The sequence below is a fragment of the Neolamprologus multifasciatus genome, chromosome 4 (assembly GCF_963576455.1).
Source record: "Neolamprologus multifasciatus chromosome 4, fNeoMul1.2, whole genome shotgun sequence".
In the NCBI taxonomy this organism is placed as follows: Eukaryota; Metazoa; Chordata; class Actinopteri; order Cichliformes; family Cichlidae; genus Neolamprologus; species Neolamprologus multifasciatus.
In genome coordinates, this window is record NC_140442.1 from 1,834,426 (window position 1) to 1,853,028 (window position 18,603).

Consider the following 18,603-nt stretch of genomic DNA (forward strand, 5'->3'; position numbering starts at 1 on the left):
CAAACATGCAGGAAACCTGGCTGATTGATCAGCTCTGCAGAGGTTCACTCAAACTGTGAATGTGAGATTTTTAAGTGATACTTTTACCTGTTTTTACAGATTATAAAAGCGGGAAAATGAATAAAATCTCACTTGAATGTGAAGACTGTGATTCTTATTTTGTCTCTTTCTGTTAACAACCAAAGGACAGATTATCTTTAAATAAACGTTAAAGAAAATTTGGTTTCTCTCTTTTTCAGACTAATATCTGCACACCATAGACACGGAAACGACCTGCGTTTCTGTGTCTACATCACTAAATGAGTTTCTGTCATGCAGCTGAACAAGTGTACCTACTAACTTGGCTTTTATATTTATATATATTTATATATACGTACAAATACTGTTATGCAGTTTGATGCCGTTTTTATTCTTCTCACTATATGGTGTCATAGAGAGGCGTTATAGGTCTCAGGAACAGAAGCTCCACCCACCTGCTGCGCCGACCCTGTTTATGAGGGGCAGCCAATAAGAAGAAAGCTATGGTATGCCTGTGTCACACAGGCACATACCAAAATGCCTGTGGGTGCGATGGATGGAGCTAAAACCAATTAGAACAACTGTGTGATGTAGCTCTGAATGCCAAAACATTAAGAACAGGCTTGAGTGGAAATGTGAGCTCTGAGATTCGACTGCTTCCAGGGTTAAACTCTGGTTTAAAACTTTAAGTCATTCATAAATATTTACAAGAAATAAGAATGTGGATCAGATAAATACTTACTCAGAAAGAGCACAAAGACACTGGCTATTGATTCGTCTGAATCAATCATACTTTTCTCTTAAGATTTGCACCTAATTTTGGACTGAAACTGATTAGTTCACAATGAAATCTGATAAATATCCTGGCTGAGGTGCATTAAAGTGCAGTAGAGCTGATTCCTTTCACAAGTCACCCATCTGTGACCCTCTGACATCCCCAAAGCCAGCTCACACCTGCTCCTAAATTGCTAGAAGACCTGCCTGAGGCGTTTACTCGAGAAGCAGCTGGATCTCATCCTGCTTCACAAATCTCAACATCCCTGCACCAGTTCAAACACACCGATGAGCCCAAACGTATCCTCCACCGGCCTCATTATGTAACCTCGTTGCTGCTTCACATAATTCAGGACTTCTGCCGATCCCTTCAGACCGAGACACGGGACAGCCAAGAAGAAATGCTCTGCTTCAAAGCTGCAGGCTCACGGCTCGCTCTGGTTTACAGTCGTATGGATCAAGTTACCAATAAACCACAAGAGCATCAACTCAAACAAACAAGGCCCACAGGACTGCGCAGATTAGTGGCTGTTAGCTGACATGAGTGGCACAGCTTCCACAGCCATCTGTACTACGAAGCAAGTTCAACGTACGCAAATTTTATAAAAGGTCATCACCTAATGACCTTTTAGACCAACATCTTCCAGCATTGGTGGTACTGTTGCTCATGGGATTAAATGGTGGGCAGGTAGTTTTGTTAAAGCTATTAAAACCTCATTTTCACCCACTTTCAGTCTATTTTAAACAGATCTGCGGTGTTTTATCCACCAAAGGCTGTTTGTATTTCTGCAAACTGACCTTTTCTTACATCACCAGAATCAGTCAGATCACACTGGCAAACCCAACACAAACTACATGAACTACAGGCACTTTCAGCTGGGGCTCATCTTCACACTGTAATCACATCAAGAAACACGTTTTAATATCAGCTGTAAACTTCAGCTCAGGCTCTTACCTGATGGGGTAGTCTGCAGCGCTGAGATTGATGAAGAAGTCCCAGGACCAGTCGGCCATGCTGAGGAGGTCCTCCATGCTGCGTAGGTACATGGTCAACAGGCTGGCCCCGCCCCAGATGGTGGCCATCCTCCAGGGAGTCACCCGCACGTTTGGATACCGGCTGGCCAGAGACACCACCTCTCTGTGGAGGTAGTTGGACCTCTGAGAGAGGGAAAGGATCACAATTAAGAAATATGACAGCGGTGTTAGCAGTTCAAACACTTTTGTTACTGTGGACATCGACAGAGCTTCAAAACTGCTTTCTCAACCATGTCACAGGATTTATAAAGCTCACTATAAACACACATTTAGCTCCATTTTTCAGACAGTGTTTTTTTGCAAGAGTGAAATCAAGGGTGTCGGATTCGTCCCGTGAGATGTGGACTGGGCGTCACACTGCCGGCTTTATAGTCACTGCTGCTAAATGCTTTGGTGCAGGTTTAAATGAGGGAACAAGAAACGTTGCCTAAAAGTGGCGTGTTATGATGTAAAAGTCTGATTATGAGCCAGTTAATGCTGCGCAAAGTTTTAAAGCTTCTCAGCTGAAGACGTGAAGAAAATAACAGATAAAGTGACGGACCGGCGGTGGGGGCGCTCGCTAGGACTGTGGACAGCTTTGCAACAGAGCGTGCACAGACTCATGGGACTGTTAGTGTTATTTATTCAACCTTTATTGTAGCAGGAAGTCCCACAGTACGGTGGCCCCTAGAGACAAAGCACATACAAACTCCAAAACACGTGCAAACTCCAAAGCACGTGCAAACTCCAAAACACGTGCAAACTCCAAAACACGTGCAAACTCCAAAGCACGTGCAAACTCCAAAGCACGTGCAAACTCCAAAACACGTGCAAACTCCAAAGCACGTGCAAACTCCAAAGCACGTACAAACTCCAAAACACATGCAAACTCCAAAGCACGTGCAAACTCCAAAACACGTACAAACTCCAAAACACGTACAAACTCCAAAATACGTGCAAACTCCAAAACACGTGCAAACTCCAAAACACGTGCAAACTCCAAAACACGTACAAACTCCAAAACACGTGCAAACTCCAAAGCACGTGCAAACTCCAAAACACGTGCAAACTCCAAAGCACGTACAAACTCCAAAACACATGCAAACTCCAAAGCACGTACAAACTCCAAAATACGTGCAAACTCCAAAACACGTACAAACTCCAAAACACGTGCAAACTCCAAAACACGTGCAAACTCCAAAACACGTGCAAACTCCAAAACACGTGCAAACTCCAAAACACGTGCAAATTCCAAAACAAGTGCAAACTCCAAAACACGTGCAAACTCCAAAGCACGTACAAACTCCAAAGCACGTGCAAACTCCAAAACACGTGCAAACTCCAAAGCACGTGCAAACTCCAAAGCACGTACAAACTCCAAAACACATGCAAACTCCAAAGCACGTACAAACTCCAAAATACGTGCAAACTCCAAAACACGTACAAACTCCAAAACACGTGCAAACTCCAAAACACGTGCAAACTCCAAAACACGTGCAAACTCCAAAACACGTGCAAACTCCAAAACACGTGCAAATTCCAAAACAAGTGCAAACTCCAAAACACGTGCAAACTCCAAAGCACGTGCAAACTCCAAAACACGTGCAAACTCCAAAACACGTGCAAACTCCAAAGCACGTGCAAACTCCAAAGCACGTGCAAACTCCAAAACACGTGCAAACTCCAAAACACGTGCAAACTCCAAAACACGTGCAAACTCCAAAGCACGTGCAAACTCCAAAACACGTGCAAACTCCAAAACACGTGCAAACTCCAAAACACGTGCAAACTCCAAAGCACGTGCAAACTCCAAAACACGTACAAACTCCAAAACACGTACAAACTCCAAAATACGTGCAAACTCCAAAACACGTACAAACTCCAAAACACGTGCAAACTCCAAAACACGTGCAAACTCCAAAACACGTGCAAACTCCAAAACACGTGCAAACTCCAAAACACGTGCAAATTCCAAAACAAGTGCAAACTCCAAAACACGTGCAAACTCCAAAACACGTGCAAACTCCAAAACACATGCAAACTCCAAGTGTTTTGGAGTTTGTACGTGCTTTGTCTCTAGGGGCCACCGTACCACAGAGATGAAAATCTGTTTTCCCTGGGAGACCTGTTTGAGGCTGAAGCCACGCAAAGTCTCAACATAATAAAAATGCAACAGATACAATTTATAGTGGAGCTTATACAACATGATCTAAAACAGCAACAGCAGTCTTATGATGACACACAGTCTCTGCATTCTTTACATCAGAAACCTGATTAAGTTTAGTTGTTTTGCAGGATTAGTGTTATTAAGTATTCCATAGAAAACGCTGTGACGCCGAGACAAACAAGAATCCTTGTTGAAGTTGTTCGACAGCGAGTGCTCCATCATTACTACAGTTTGTGTTTGTTCTCTGATCGTTGTCTTAATTACGACAGTGTTAAGTTTAGGTAGCAATGAGCTACTAATGACTGAGGCGACTGTGCTGACGTTCATTGACTGTAACTGTGCTTTAAAGCTGCAGTGTGTCCAAGTCCTGCTGCAGAAGTGAGATCTCCTTCCCAGTGTCGGCATTCATTATTATTAATTATTAATTACGTTTTGTTCCCTGTGTTATACTTTCCTCCTTTTTTAAAACCACACATTTTAATGAGTTTGACGTCTCAGCGTAGCAGAGCGGGATTCCCGCCTCGTTCCACCGACAGGTTTGTCTTGAAGCGTGACTTTTTTATCAAGTTCATCTAAAAGAAATGTGACGAGAATTAAAAGCACCGAGGCTGAAACAACAAACCGAGCAAAGACATCGTTCCAAAAGTAGTTTAACCTGAAGTTAAAACAAATCAGACATTTACCAACGCAGCACACTTGATCACACAAACAGGAAGTACCTGAGCAAAAGAACAAGGCGGCATATACAAGAAAAGTGAATTAATCTGTTTATACAAGAATAAACAAGAATATAAATCAACCACGCGGATTAAACCTTAGATCTTTTCATGAGGAATACACGACTGAAAACTGAAAGCAGCCTTTTCAAACAGCTGGGCCGCTGCAAACCCACGAGTGCAGCCACGGGGAAGCCTGCAGGGAGACCCTCCCTAACAGATCAAACTTTCTCCAGCATTCCCATTTCAAAAACTGGGAAAGTTCAAACCCCCACAGAGGACACAGTCTGGTTGTAACAGCACTTCAGTCCCAAACCTGTAGCTAGACTCTGGTTAAGGGATAAAAGCTGGAACTCCCTTTAACCCTCTATGCTGGGCTCCTAAACCCCTGCAACCATAATCTCTGTGCACCAGTGGCCCCTTGACTTCTGGTTCAAGTCTTATTTTTTTGGTCTTTCAGTTACGTTTGCTGTTCAGAAATTCAGGTTTTATGTTTATAAATTTAATATTTATAAATTAAAATTAAGATATTACAAACAAATCCTGCTCTGGGCGACGGTCAGCAGTCCTACCTGGTCCACGTGGATGTAGTAGTAGTGTGAGGTGTGGTAGATGGCTTTGAAGAGACGCTGGAACTGACGCGAGGCTCGGCCGTGGACGACCAGGACGAAGGCGATCCGTACAGGCGGAGAAGCATCGGAGGCGTCCTCGTCCCACTGTACGTTCACATTAGCTTTACCTGGACAGGAGGAGGTCGGTTAACATCTCGCTGATAAATCCATGAATCTCATCCCATCCACGTCACACTAGCAGATGAGTTTCATGGTCTTATGAATAATAGTCCTTCTTTTTTAGCAATTAGTAACAAACAAAATCCATCCTACTACTTCTCTGCTTTTTGATGCTAAGATGGTTCAATTCAGACAGGTAAGGTAAAGAGGGCTGTGTTTACTGTCAGTCATACAAAGATAGACCCCAAAAACACCAACATGGATCTGGAAATAAGCAGAACCTTTTTAAGACATCAGCGTCACTTTAAGCCCATTCCTCACTCCAGTTCTTCACTTCCGCCTTTCCTAGTCATGCCGTCTGCAGCTGGTCGAGCCAAATCTTGTACATACAAACGCTCTGACAGCCTAACGCCTCCTCATCATCCCGCCGGCCTTGGCTTGCTTGGCTTTAATTAGTGACCTTTTTGGGCCGTGGAGCATGCCGGGATTGGAGTTTGAGGGGGGAATGACAGTAATCAGGCGTCTGAGTCGAACGCAGAGGCAGAGATGCGTCAAATACGCCCAGGGACGTGCACAGAAACACCAAACTCCTTAAAAGACCGAACGCATGCTCGGCAATCTGAAACCAAACCCCTGCCCGGCTTCACTCTGAGGATATAACCACTGGTGTGTCATCAAAACAACCTATAATCATATAAATTAACCCTCAAACGGCCCTGAGTAAATCATTAGTCAGCCTTTCCAAAAATAAGACTACAAACTGCTTGTTTAATTAGGGTGTAATTATGCTGGATGAGCATCGTCCTCCTCTGCGTCCATTCATGCTTCAAGTCCCTGAAAATAGAGCTGGCACCCGTGAGGGATGCCTCTTTGCATCTACGGCACGTGCTCAGTTAAAAATGTTTCTGAAAGGGTAAATTTGGAAGGCAAAAATCTCTTTTCCAATTACTGCAATCTGCCACTTCAAAGCAGCCACTTGTTCATGTCCTTTCTGTCTTTAAATCTGTCGCACATTCATTTGCTGACGAATGAATCGCTATGTTAACATGAAAGGATATTTCAGACCTAAAATCATAGGTTAATACATGCAGACTACGAATCTCGAGGTGCTCATACACGTGGAAATTTAGTGGCGCTGACACCCGGAGCAGACTGATGGATCGCAGCACCGCAGCTGTCAGCTACATCGAGGTAGAGCACATTACTGAACGTGCAATTTACAGATTATCAAAGTAATCTTTTATATCTTCATCCAGGTTCAGACAAAGACGGTGGGCAGCTTTCATCTTGATGCCACCGACACATCCATCCTTCAGATGGTCAAGAAAAAACGATCAAACTGTCTCCGTCCTGTTTTGAACCCTTAGTTTCGTATTTTTGGACAAACGTATTAAAAACAAAGACATGCATCAACTTATCATGTTTTTCTTTATATCTTCATTATGTCACCATTTATACTCAGATGGCATAAACGGCTGTTCATAAACACCAAACAATAAACAATAATAAATACATATACTTCTTCACAAGCTACATGTTCATTATAGAAACCAAAGCATGGATTACTGTTACCGTCACCGCTTGATGAACAGTCATTTCACAGATATGCATGACAATACAGCCCTGGTACCTTCACTGTAACTGATGTCATGTAAACAACAAAAACATTTTATCACCTTTGCCACATTAGTTTCTTTCAGACTGAATAATATGTCTACATGCGCTACAATCATAGTAAGAGTAAGCATGTCTCCATTAATGTCGAGTAATCTCTGTAATCTGATCGTGTTAGTGTTTAGCATGTCTGATGTTTTGTGTCTTCCTGCATCTTGTCGAGTCTTCGTCTGTGTTAGTTGCTCTGTTTAAGTTACTTCCTGTTTTATTTTGACAGTAAAGTGTCTTTGATTCATTTCAGCTGTTTCCTCCCTCCTGTTTCATGTGTTTCTCTGAGCCTCTCTGCTTCTTTGTTCAACCTCTGCTTCATCAAATCAATCTGGAGCCTGCGTCCAATTCATGACAGTAATGAGGATGACTATGACTCACTTTTCAAAAAGAACTATTTATTTTATTCAGAGGTCCTCAGTTCGTCTTCATCCTCAGCTGTTTTAGCTTCGTTCGCACAGTCACCTCCCTTTATTCTGATTGGCTCTCCCTCACAAAGAGAAGGTTTGAATAACATTTATGCAGCAGAAAATAAAACATTCCTTTAACCTAAAATTTAAGGATGTTTGTGTTTTTTGTTGTTGGTTATGTGAATAATATGAAACGCGTCTGTTGTTACCTGAACACTGAGATGTGATCTTACCTTCTGCGGGGCAGTAGCGAGGAACTTTCCCGGGCATCAGCGTCCCCTCCTTGTGTTTGCAGTACACCTCTACTATCTGCTGCCGGCACTCCCGGCTCTTGGCTCTGGAAAGAGCTGAAATGGCTTCTTTACCGCTGATCTCACACTGCAGCTGCTCCTTCCTCACCTCCAGACCGGGCGGCAGCGGAGGAGAAGCCGGCTTCTTGGTCTGGTAGAACGGTGAATCCGGATTGGACCCCTGAGCCGGCGCCGCAACCGTTGGCAGCTTGGGGTGGGCTTTACGGATGTGGGTGTGGTTGCGATTGTGGCCCAGCACTCTCGGTTGGATGGGAGGGTGCTTGAGGACCTCGTTGGCAGATTTTCCCAGCATGCTTTGCGCTTGGCTCTTTTCTAGCTTACGTTTGGCATTTCCGACCGGCACTCGCTGGCTATGTGATCGAGCCCCCAGGTTGCTGTTGCTGTCGATGGTGTCAAAGTCTTTGGGGACCGAGTTCTCATTATTGTTGCTGTCCAGGCGGACTTTCTCTTTGGGGCGGTGCGAGTGGTAAACGTCCTGCAAGGAATGACAAATATAGTTCTTACATAAAGCAACAACTAAATAAATGAAATCAAAGCAAACTCTTCTTTAACAGTTACAAAGACAGGCTGTGTATCCATTTACAATTATATGATGCATTTTTCAAGAAATAAATTTGCATCGTCATTTTGAATCCAAATACTAAAGTGATGGACGTGGATCAGCTGCAAGGAAATAAATAACTTCCAGCTAAATCTGAAAGTTTGGACAGGACGGGAGCAAAGCTTAAGTCAGGAAGACCATTTGGACCCTTTAGGCTATCCCTTCTTCACGTACATGTTAAATGTACAGAGCTTCACGTGTTACACACACGTGAGCTCGTTTATCTCCTTGGAATGAATCAAAGTGTTGTTCCTGCACATCACAATAAAACAGAGCAGAAGCACAGACTCGTCCACACGCCGGGTCCACAGCGCTATAATCAGAGCCTGGTGGGCGTCTGTGTTTCAGCAGCATCGCCACATGACCTCGATGAGTATTTTAATCCCACAGATCTCCCCCATATCTGTCTTTCCCAGGATAAAGAGTGCACACACACACACACACACACACACACACACACACTAAGCCCCAGCAGGAAGACAGTAATATCAGCTCTTGCCACCTGCTTCTCAGTCAACCTTTCATTATCTCATCTGTAATATCAGCTTAGAGGAAAGAGTGTGTGTGTGTGTGTGTGTGTGTGTTGCTGCAGTGAACATTTTCAGCTCTCCTGCCATTATTATAAGTGTAATATCCAGGAATAAAACCTCCAGAGTACAGTGAGAGATAGATTACACACACACACACACACTTCTTTTCCTTCTTCATTATCTTTCTTGACTGAGGTTTTTTTCTTACCTCCGAAATATGTCGGTCTGGACCAAAGTCTCGAAATTCAACAGAAAACTGTGAAAAACGTCTAAACTCTTTAACCTGCCAACAACAATTTACACACAAACACAAAAATAACCACAAAAAGATCTCAAAGACCCCCCCCCCCCCAAACAAACCCAAACATGATGAAAACCAAACAGCCACAAACACAAAGCCATCTCAGAGACACAAAACAACCGAAGGAACAAAACAGAACCTCAAAGAAATGCAAAGTGACAACAACCGAATGCCAAACGCACACAAATGATGTCAAAATGACCACAGAGAGGAAAAACACAAAAACAAAACAAAGGGAAATGGACTGATTCTTATATAACGCTTTCCGACTCCACCTGAGCGATTTATACAACATCTCTCCTTCACCCATTCAAGTGCTTTCTGTCCAACATTCACACTCATGCATATTCTGATGGCTGCTTGGAGTTAAGAATCTTACCCAAGAACATTTGGCATGCAGACTGGAGCAGCCAACCATCCAACCATAAAATAACCTCACAGACAAAAACATTATCAGAAAGAAACAAAAAAAATGACCAAAGAGAAACAAGATGCCGACACACCCGGCTCAGAAACACTAACAAAATGACTCAAACTGACTACAAACTACAGCTGCCACAATTAGTCGACTAATCAGATCATCATCCATTGGACGTAAAGCGTACAGCTTATTGCACCAGCAGCATCTGCTCTTATATAACTATCATTAGCTTACAGCTTTAAGTGTTTAAGGTAGTTTATTAAATTTTAATGAAATTTGCAGATTGTTTCGGTGAAGTTTAATAAACTCCTTGCTATCTAAAATATCACAGGACACCGGAGTATATTCTCAGCATCTCACACTACTGATAATCAGCTGTCTGCTTGTTTATTCAGCTGTGTAAAAACTATAACTTTAATCTCAGCCAAACCGATTTAGTCAGGAACAAATAAAATACAAAAAAAAAAAAGCTAAACAATAACATTTTTAAGTTATCTAAGTCACTTATATATCATGTTTAACCTGAGTAGCGAAAGATGGCGGTGGGTTTGAAAACGATTTGCGGGAGTCCGGTGTTCTCACGGCTCTAGTTAGCCTAGCCCTCGGCTAGCTATCGAGCTAGTGGGTAACAGACGTCTCCGAAAACGTCGGAGCGCTTTTGAAAATATGCGGTGTCTTGATAAACTGAGCAGATATTTGAGGTTTACACAGCTACATTCTCGCCTGAAAATATGTTAAACGTTTATTTTGTGACCCAGAAAGAATAATAAGAGTAATATTAAAACCAACTAGCTGCCGCCATTGTTGGAAACTGAGCTGGGCTGCTACTTCTTCTTCTTCGGGGTTTAACGGCAGCTAGCATCCTTGTACATGCAGTGCTGCCATCTTCTGTTTCAGTCCGTTATTACACTCTTAAATCCTACTACTTATTCCTGCGTCTTTTGGGATCTTACAAAGCTTCAAACGAAGTGTCGACTATTAAATTAGTCGTCAACGATTTTAATAGTCGACGTAATCGTGACTAGTCGACTAATCATGGCAGCCCTACTACAAACATAAAAAAGCAGGACAGCAGGTAGAAAACTGGCGTATGATGATGATGATGATGTTTTTCCTAACAGCTAATATTGCTCCTTCAGTGCAAACAAGAAGTCAGAGATTTGTAAATGAAATGTTTTTTGTAACGAGGCCGATTTGACGCCTTTTCGGGAGTTTTCCAAAATGTCCTCGAGCGCTTCAGGCTGTAATTCGCTCGACACAATAATACAAGTTTGTCTCTCCTTCACAGATCCACCTCCTAAGAAAAGCAGAGCGTTTTTCCCCAGAGGGCCGTGCTTTCCATGGAGACCGGCCACAGCTAAAATACCACCGCTTACCTACAAAGACATCATTCTTTACACTCACAGAGGGACTGAGTCACTGCTTTCTTGCTCGTGGTGCTCCTGTGTGAGTTGGTTTGCTCTCAGCCGCTCTCCTTCTCAGCAGGTTCCTATTGAAGCCTTCAGACCTCCTGCTGCTCTGCGATAAAGGAGACGCACAAGAGACAAGAGAGGCTGTTCCCGCGGGCGCCGGGGGCGAGGCAGGGAAAGGGTGGGAGGAAAGAGACCTGTTGCTCTGACATCTGTTGATTACAAGTTCACACTAATAAGGATAATCTGAGAATGCCTGGATCTGGTGTGGTGACAAGAATGTGCGGTGGTGTTTTCTGGGAATTCTCTGAAGTGAGGGAAGAGCAGCCACTTACACATGTGTGACTATCAGCGAAAAGCTGCTGTGCTCCTCATATTTATCTACATCTTGTAAAAGATCTTGAAGTGTTGACAAAAACGGCAAGAGTGCACAGACAGCTGCTCCGAGATATGCACCAGTGAGCCACAACATTAGAAACGCCTGCCTCACAATAGCCACGTTTACATTAACACATTTAACTGGATTAAAAGCCTGACTGGCTTATAAACTATAACTTTAATCTCAGCCAAACCGATTTACTCAGGAACAAATAAAATACTAAAAAAAAGGCCAAACAATAACATTTTTAAGTTATCTAAGTGACTTATATATGTTTAACCTGAGCAGGGAAAGACGGCGGTGGGTTTGAAGACGATTTGCCGGGAGTCCGGTGTTCTCACGGCTCCAGTGAGCCTAGCCTCCGGCTAGCTATCGAGCTAGTGGGTAACAGACGTCTCCGAAAACGTCGGAGCGCTTTTGAAAATATGTGGTGTCTTGATAAACTGAGCAGATATTTGAGGTTTACACAGCAACATTCTCGCCTGAAAATATGTTAAACGTTTATTTTGTGACCCAGAAAGAATAATAAGAGTAATATTAAAACTAACTAGCTGCCGCCATTGTTGGAAACTGAGCTGGGCAGCGCTATGAATTCTGGGACACAGCTTCTTCTTCTTCGGGGTTTAACGGCAGCTGGCATCCTTGTACATGCAGTGCTGCCATCTTCTGTTTCAGTCTGTTATTACACTCTTAAATCCTACTACTTATTCCTGCGTCTTTTGTGATCTTACAAAGCTTCAAACGACGCGTCGACTATTAAATCAGTCGTCCACAATTTTGATAGTCGGCGTAATCGTGACTAGTCGACTAATCGTGGCAGCCCTACTACAAAGTTAGTCAATTCTCCACAGAATGATCATGGATACTAATGGACCTACAGTTCACATCAAATGCCACCTTCACCCTTTATTATCACCCAGTAAATCACAATAAAGTCATGATTCAGTCTTATGAATGAGCCCACAGGTCTCTGTTACTGCTTTTACAGTTCAGACCAAAGTCTGCATCCGTCCACAGAAATGGACATTTTTCATATGAAATGGTTCTTTAATGATTCCAACTACCAAATATCCAGTACATGATGTCTCTGCTCAAATGCCCCCCACAGGCAGGGTAGAAAGAGGCTGTTGTTTTCTTGGCAGCAGTGATTTGGCGTGTTGTGACAGACAGAGCGAGAAAACACCTTCATATGATGCGATAAAGAGCCCTTTCACATGGCTGTAGGCTGCATCTGTACACAGCTCTGGTTATGCATTAATCAAGCTCCTGTGTAGGTGTGTTTACCCTCAGTATACCTGCGGGAAAATGCCGACTGGTGGGCAGTGAAAATCTTATAGGCTGCCTTATGTTGGTCATGTTTACAAATCCATCCATGAAGCAGGAAAGGTTGGCAAAGAGCTTTCATGGAGCCTGAGATGTTTTAACTCACAGATGGTACGTTTCATCCTGTAGATTTCTATATGGCTCACAGTGAGAGCCGCTACGCAGACGTTTCTAGTTTTTCTACTGCATCTTCATGTCTTTTGTAATTAATGCATGCTGAATTCAAGCTGTGATCATTTCACCTCCGCATGAAAGTGGAGCCTAAACACAGAAGACATACGAAATGCTTTAAAGAAAACGATGAGCTACGAGCTCATGTGAACGTCCTCTCGAGTAAAAAGAAAACATCAAAAGCTCAAAAACGTTTGCCACACAACTAGTTAATTCCCAGTTTGTGGCGAATGTGTGTTTCTCCCAGAAACAGTTGTTTGCCAGATGGCTGCAGACTGCTCCCCAGGCCTGTAAGTAAACTTTATTTATATAGCACCTTTCACAGACATATGTCACAAAGTGCTTTACAAGGTAAAAACATAATACAGTCATAAATACCCTGGTGGAATTAAAAGCTTTTTGAAATAAAAATGTCTTTAGCTGCTTTTTGAAGGTCTCCACAAGTCCAAACCCCGTAGAAATAGGGGAAGTGCATTCCACAATCTGGGTGCAACAGCGTGGAAAGATCGGTGCCCTCGGGTTTTAAAACGGGTGTGGGGGACCACTAAAAGGACCCTGTGTGATTGCCATGATTGCCACATTTACATGTTTCCGGGTCACATTTCTGCCAAACCTCAACGCACCAGTCAGGACACTCACTTCCCAACTTAGGAAGTGGGATTGTAGGAATAACATGTTATAGCTTGGTAATGGGATTATGATATCGAGTCTCCTACACCAGCGGTCGCCAACCTTTTTTGCGCCACGGACCGGTTTATGCCCAACAATATTTTCACGGACCGGCCTTTAAGGTGTCGCGGATAAATACAACAAAATAAAACTAGTACCGGTACCAAAGAAAAGAAAATTTATTCATAACACACGTGAAAAGACCCAGGAAAACCAAGTTAACGATAAAAACAATAACAAAATAACGCTGAAAACCAATAAAAACCCTGAAAACTATACATTTCACACCTGAGCCTCAACTCTTGCGGCCCGGTACCAAACGACTCACGGACCGGGGGTTGGGGACCGCTGTCCTACACCACCGCAATTTGTTTTTGTTTACATTTACCTTGTTTAATCGAGTGTAAGAGCCAACCTCATCTTTTTGCAGCGAAACGTGACAATGAAAATAATCCTATTTAAGATAATGTTCTAGTTTACTTCATACAGTTTGACCAACTTTGAAACCAGACTGTCAGTTCTTCACTGTTAAACATTTGTGTGAATATTGTATGAATTATTGATGCATGTTCAATCATCCAGGTAAGTAAATCCCCAAAAGTTAATTCACACATCTGGACGCGACGCCGTCAGAGGGAGAAACGTTTCTCCCTCTGACGGCGTCGCGTCCAGATGTGTGAATTAAAAATATTTTTCAGATTCGCCCATTCTTAATACAACAGTTGGTGATTTTTCTGATTTTTTTGGGCCTGAATAAACAGATCTGAGTAATCAGACTACTATATTTGGCAATAAGTGCACTGTAGCTCAAAATACACACTGTTACTAAATACACAATAATATGGGAATAGTAAAATTATAATATTCATCATAGTTTAGTAAACTATGATACTGAGTGGCAGTTTTGGGGTTTTTTTGATTAGGAATGCTAATTTATTATCCATACAGGATGATCATTATCTCATCTTTAAAAAGAAACGGAGTCTGCCGAAGCAAAAAAACAAGAAACAAACCGACAAAGAAAAGCATCACGTCCCAACGGAGATGACTGGAGTAATCTGTCTAAATAGAGAGACTGAGAGACAAAGGAAAACCAGAGCCAGATGGACAGAGAGTAAGCTAAATGGACTGTGATGAGGGTCAGGATGGTGCTGTGAAACCTGGCTGAAACCACCCCGGCACCAACAGGGCGTCCCAGGATTACAGCAGGGATTTACATCCACCCATGTCAGATTTACTGAGAATTATATCAAAGAAAATACAGAAAAACATAAAGCAGCTTCATGGTTCTGACAGCAGTCTACGCTGCTAAATCACGTATACTGAATTAGATCTGAACCATCGCATCAATTTACTTGTGTTATGCTAAACAGCTGCTCTGCTGGTTTCAGGCACTGCTACCAGACTCTGCAGGTTTTTCCTTAAAAAAATGTATATGCATCATTAACAGCATCAGAGAGACAGATCATCCCAATTAATTCTGCATCTGTAGCACAAATATACAATCAGAGTCAAACAAATCATCTTAATAACTAGGAGAGTCCTGCAACAGAGGGTCTGGAAACCTTAGATCAAACCTGATTGTTTGATCTCAAATCATTGTGCAAATTAGCATAATCAACAAAAGTCCAACACCAGGCCCAAAAACACAGAGTCAGGACCCAAGATTATGACATTTACTTTTTCCCAAATCACTTTGAAATCAAGTCCAAAGATTTTGCTCTGATCTCATCGTCATGGTGTTGGAAAGCCCCCACCCCCAACCCCCCCACCAAACCCTAAAACACAGCCCCAAATGTTTCACAATGAACCAAGTCCAGGAACAGAACCCTGATCTCAACATCATGGAACCACTGATGATCCAAAAACAGCCCCCGAGCCAACGACCCTGTCAAGACGTCCAAAAATAGAGACATGTCAGCATCAATGAGTCAGGAACCGAGACCAAAACCAGAGCCCTTATCTCAACATTATGATGTTTAAAAAACTTAAAACAACGCTAGAATATTTACGTAATGGCATCATGACCCAAACTCAAAATCAGTTTGAACCACGTCCAAAAACAGAGCCGATGTCGAGTTCTGCCCGAGTCTTAATAAGCCTCATCACACCATCAAGCACTGACCAGTAGAGGTGGGAATCACCATACATCCCACGATACGATATTATTGCAATTTTTGAAAATATTTTGCGATATTCAGATTCTGTACATAAAGGTAAACTTTATCAATATTCATTTTCTCTAATATCAAAGTCTCACACTCAGTCTTTCTCTCATTTCAGTTTGATTGTTGACAAACTGAACGGTTTGTATTACAGTCTAGTCCAACTTAACTGAATCAACCATCTGGTACAATTATAGCTATTCTGAACTATGCAGTTTATGAAAACTATGCAGCCCCTTCAGCAACTGAAGAATTTGAAAGTAAATGAAAACAAAATATAATTTTACATTAAATAAAAAAGTTTTAAACTTAATTAAAAGAAAACATGTCTTAAATTAAAATAAGTAAACTGTCATGTTTATTGCTGCCATAAAAAAGTTAAACACATTTGGACAGTGAAGGAATGTCAGGATTCTTGCTCAGAAAAAGGATCAACATGCTCTGAAGTCAGAGCACAAAAACCTTTTTTGTAACAAAATATCGATTTCTGCTGTCCCTGTATCCATACATTATTAGCAAACAAAATATCACCATACTACACAGTATCCATTTTTTCCCCCACCCCTAATGTCCAGGTAAGACGTGTGTTTTTAAACTAGCTTCCAATCTCAAATCCATGTGAAAATATTGACATGATGGCAGATGAATGTACAGAGCTCCCGTCTCATTCTGTGTCTGTTAAGAACAAATTATTGGTTTCATTCTGGGGCCATCACAGGTTAACAGCTGCTTTAAAGGATATCTGAGACTCCTGAGCGTCGCACGTTCACCTTCATGACAATCAGCCGCACACATCAGAGAGGCAGACTGACAGATTCCTTACTGTCCTCACTCTCTTAAACTGTCCTCACTCTCCTTTTTTAAACAATGTTCGGTGCAGAGATACAAGTGAGGACACACAAACACACACAAACACACACAAACACAGCATTTAGGGATTATTGTACAATCTAAACTAGATTAGAAAGTATAAATCCCATCAGAGAAACGTGATCCAAAGAAATCCTCTAATCTGATCTGACCTGGCTGTTAGTATGTGTGTCGGCTCTGACACGCACAGTGTGGTCAGCGCTGTACACGTGTGTGCACAGACGGCTTCACGGGGCTTTCTGAGGGTTCACGTTTGATTTAAGAGTTCAGGTTAGAATCGGGATTAGGCCGGGCTCAGCAAGCTTTATGTCAAAGTCACAAAGACACAACTGCAGATTTCAGAGTTTAAATACCAGCAGTGTTCAGCTTTCCAGCAACGGCTGTGTGTGTGTGTGTCTCTGTGTGTCTGTGTGTGTGCGTCCAACACACTGCAGCCTTGTTTATAACATCCAGTCAAGTGTGTTCACTACAATCCTGAAAGGCTCCACAGTGACACGACTCCCACATTCATCACACCTTGGAGGTGGAGGACCGCACTCATACGTGACTGCTATGATTGTGTTTCACTGAAGCAGGTTTCCTGTGTTTCTGCACATGCCCAGATAGAAATGTAACCAGGGTTAAGGGCGACTCGTCCCAGGTCTGATGGTTCATCCTCGTTTTGTTCCATCACTCAGCGGTTAATGTTATAGAAACGTTAAAAAGCCAGAAAACACTCACCTTTAAAAAATAAAAATAAGAACTTTGGGGATTTGTACTGAAAAAACGACAAAAAACGCTTTTGAGGTTTGATGTTCAGGAAGACCCAAAATATTTAATGAAAACATTAAATATTCATGTAGCTGCCGTCCCCTCGAGTCTTAACAATTCAAGATTTTCTTGAACATTTAACAGTTAGAACCTGTTAAATATTTAAATATATACATCATAAGATAAAAAAAAGGTAAAGATTTTGAAACTGGATCTTGGGCACATAAAGAAATCTGCAAACTTTTTGAACGGAAACAAGACTGAAACAGGACGGATGAGGCTGAACTCTCTTTAAAAAGCTAAAGCAGCTCCTGTTTAACCTAATGGGACAAAAATTTAATAAATCATGATTGTGTTGTATTAAACAGCACTTTAAACTACTTGTTGAGACAAGAAGGTCATCAGGAAAGTGTTTACTGAGCTCATAGATGAGGGTGAGGTTGGGTCATTTTCCCACAGACTTCTATACAACCTGAAATCTTTTTGAAACCAGAGTCACTGCCCCCTGCTGGCCATTGGAAAGAATGCAAGTTTAAGGCCTATCACCATGGCAGCGGTAATATAATATAAATGCACCAACAACACTGAGAGTAACATCCTCTCTGCCCCTTAATGCTCTCTGGTCACTATGGTAACGTGTAAATATTTTTTTCAAAATAAGACACAACTACAACAACAAATAACAATAAAAACCACAAATTTCACACCGAGCCTCAACTCCGGCCTGAACGGCCTGGTGGTTCTGCTCAACTCTGACAGGAAGTTCAGACGATAGAAAAGTAGATAACGCTGCATGTAAACATCGAGGTTTCTGAAGGCTGCCAACTATTTAAAATAGGACCTTTCTGAGTAACGAAAGAATTAAATATACTTGTTTTATTTCCGTCATTAAAGCACAGAAAGGCTGACCTGTCCAAGTCTGTAACAGACAGGTCGCAGGATCCTGCCAACTCACAGAGGAACGACTTGGATCAACAGCCACATTAATACAGGCTCAGCATTACAGTCAAACCTCCAGTGCGATCAGAATGTGGGATAAGTCCTGTGCCTTCCCAATCACCCACCATCACCATCACAAGCCGACTCCCACAGTGCTCTTCAGTGAATCGGTGCTATCAGTGTTCTCCAGAGAAGTCCAGACTGTGGCTGTTTGGACCCCTTAAACATTCTTGTTCTCTGACACGGATAACACGTCATGTATTTTCTAGAAC

The 18,603-nt window shown here is 42.3% G+C and overlaps 1 protein-coding gene across 2 annotated transcripts in view; it reads right to left on the reverse strand.

Moving 5' to 3' along the window:
• LOC146519433 (xylosyltransferase 1-like) overlaps positions 1-18,603 on the reverse strand; it is a 44,938-nt gene that overhangs the window by 23,955 nt on the left and 2,380 nt on the right. Inside the window, exons 1-4 of one of the 2 annotated variants that reach the window (XM_085155994.1) lie at positions 11,061-14,228; positions 7,726-8,278; positions 5,262-5,428; positions 1,748-1,950 (exon numbers count right to left, since the gene is read on the reverse strand). In XM_085155994.1, coding sequence (XP_085012120.1) covers positions 1,748-1,950; positions 5,262-5,428; positions 7,726-8,095 — 740 coding nt within the window. In that variant the 5' untranslated portion in view covers positions 8,096-8,278; positions 11,061-14,228. Of the gene's footprint in view, positions 1-1,747; positions 1,951-5,261; positions 5,429-7,725; positions 8,279-11,060; positions 14,229-18,603 lie in introns of those variants that run through there. The other variant, XM_085155993.1, reaches the window with a different exon arrangement.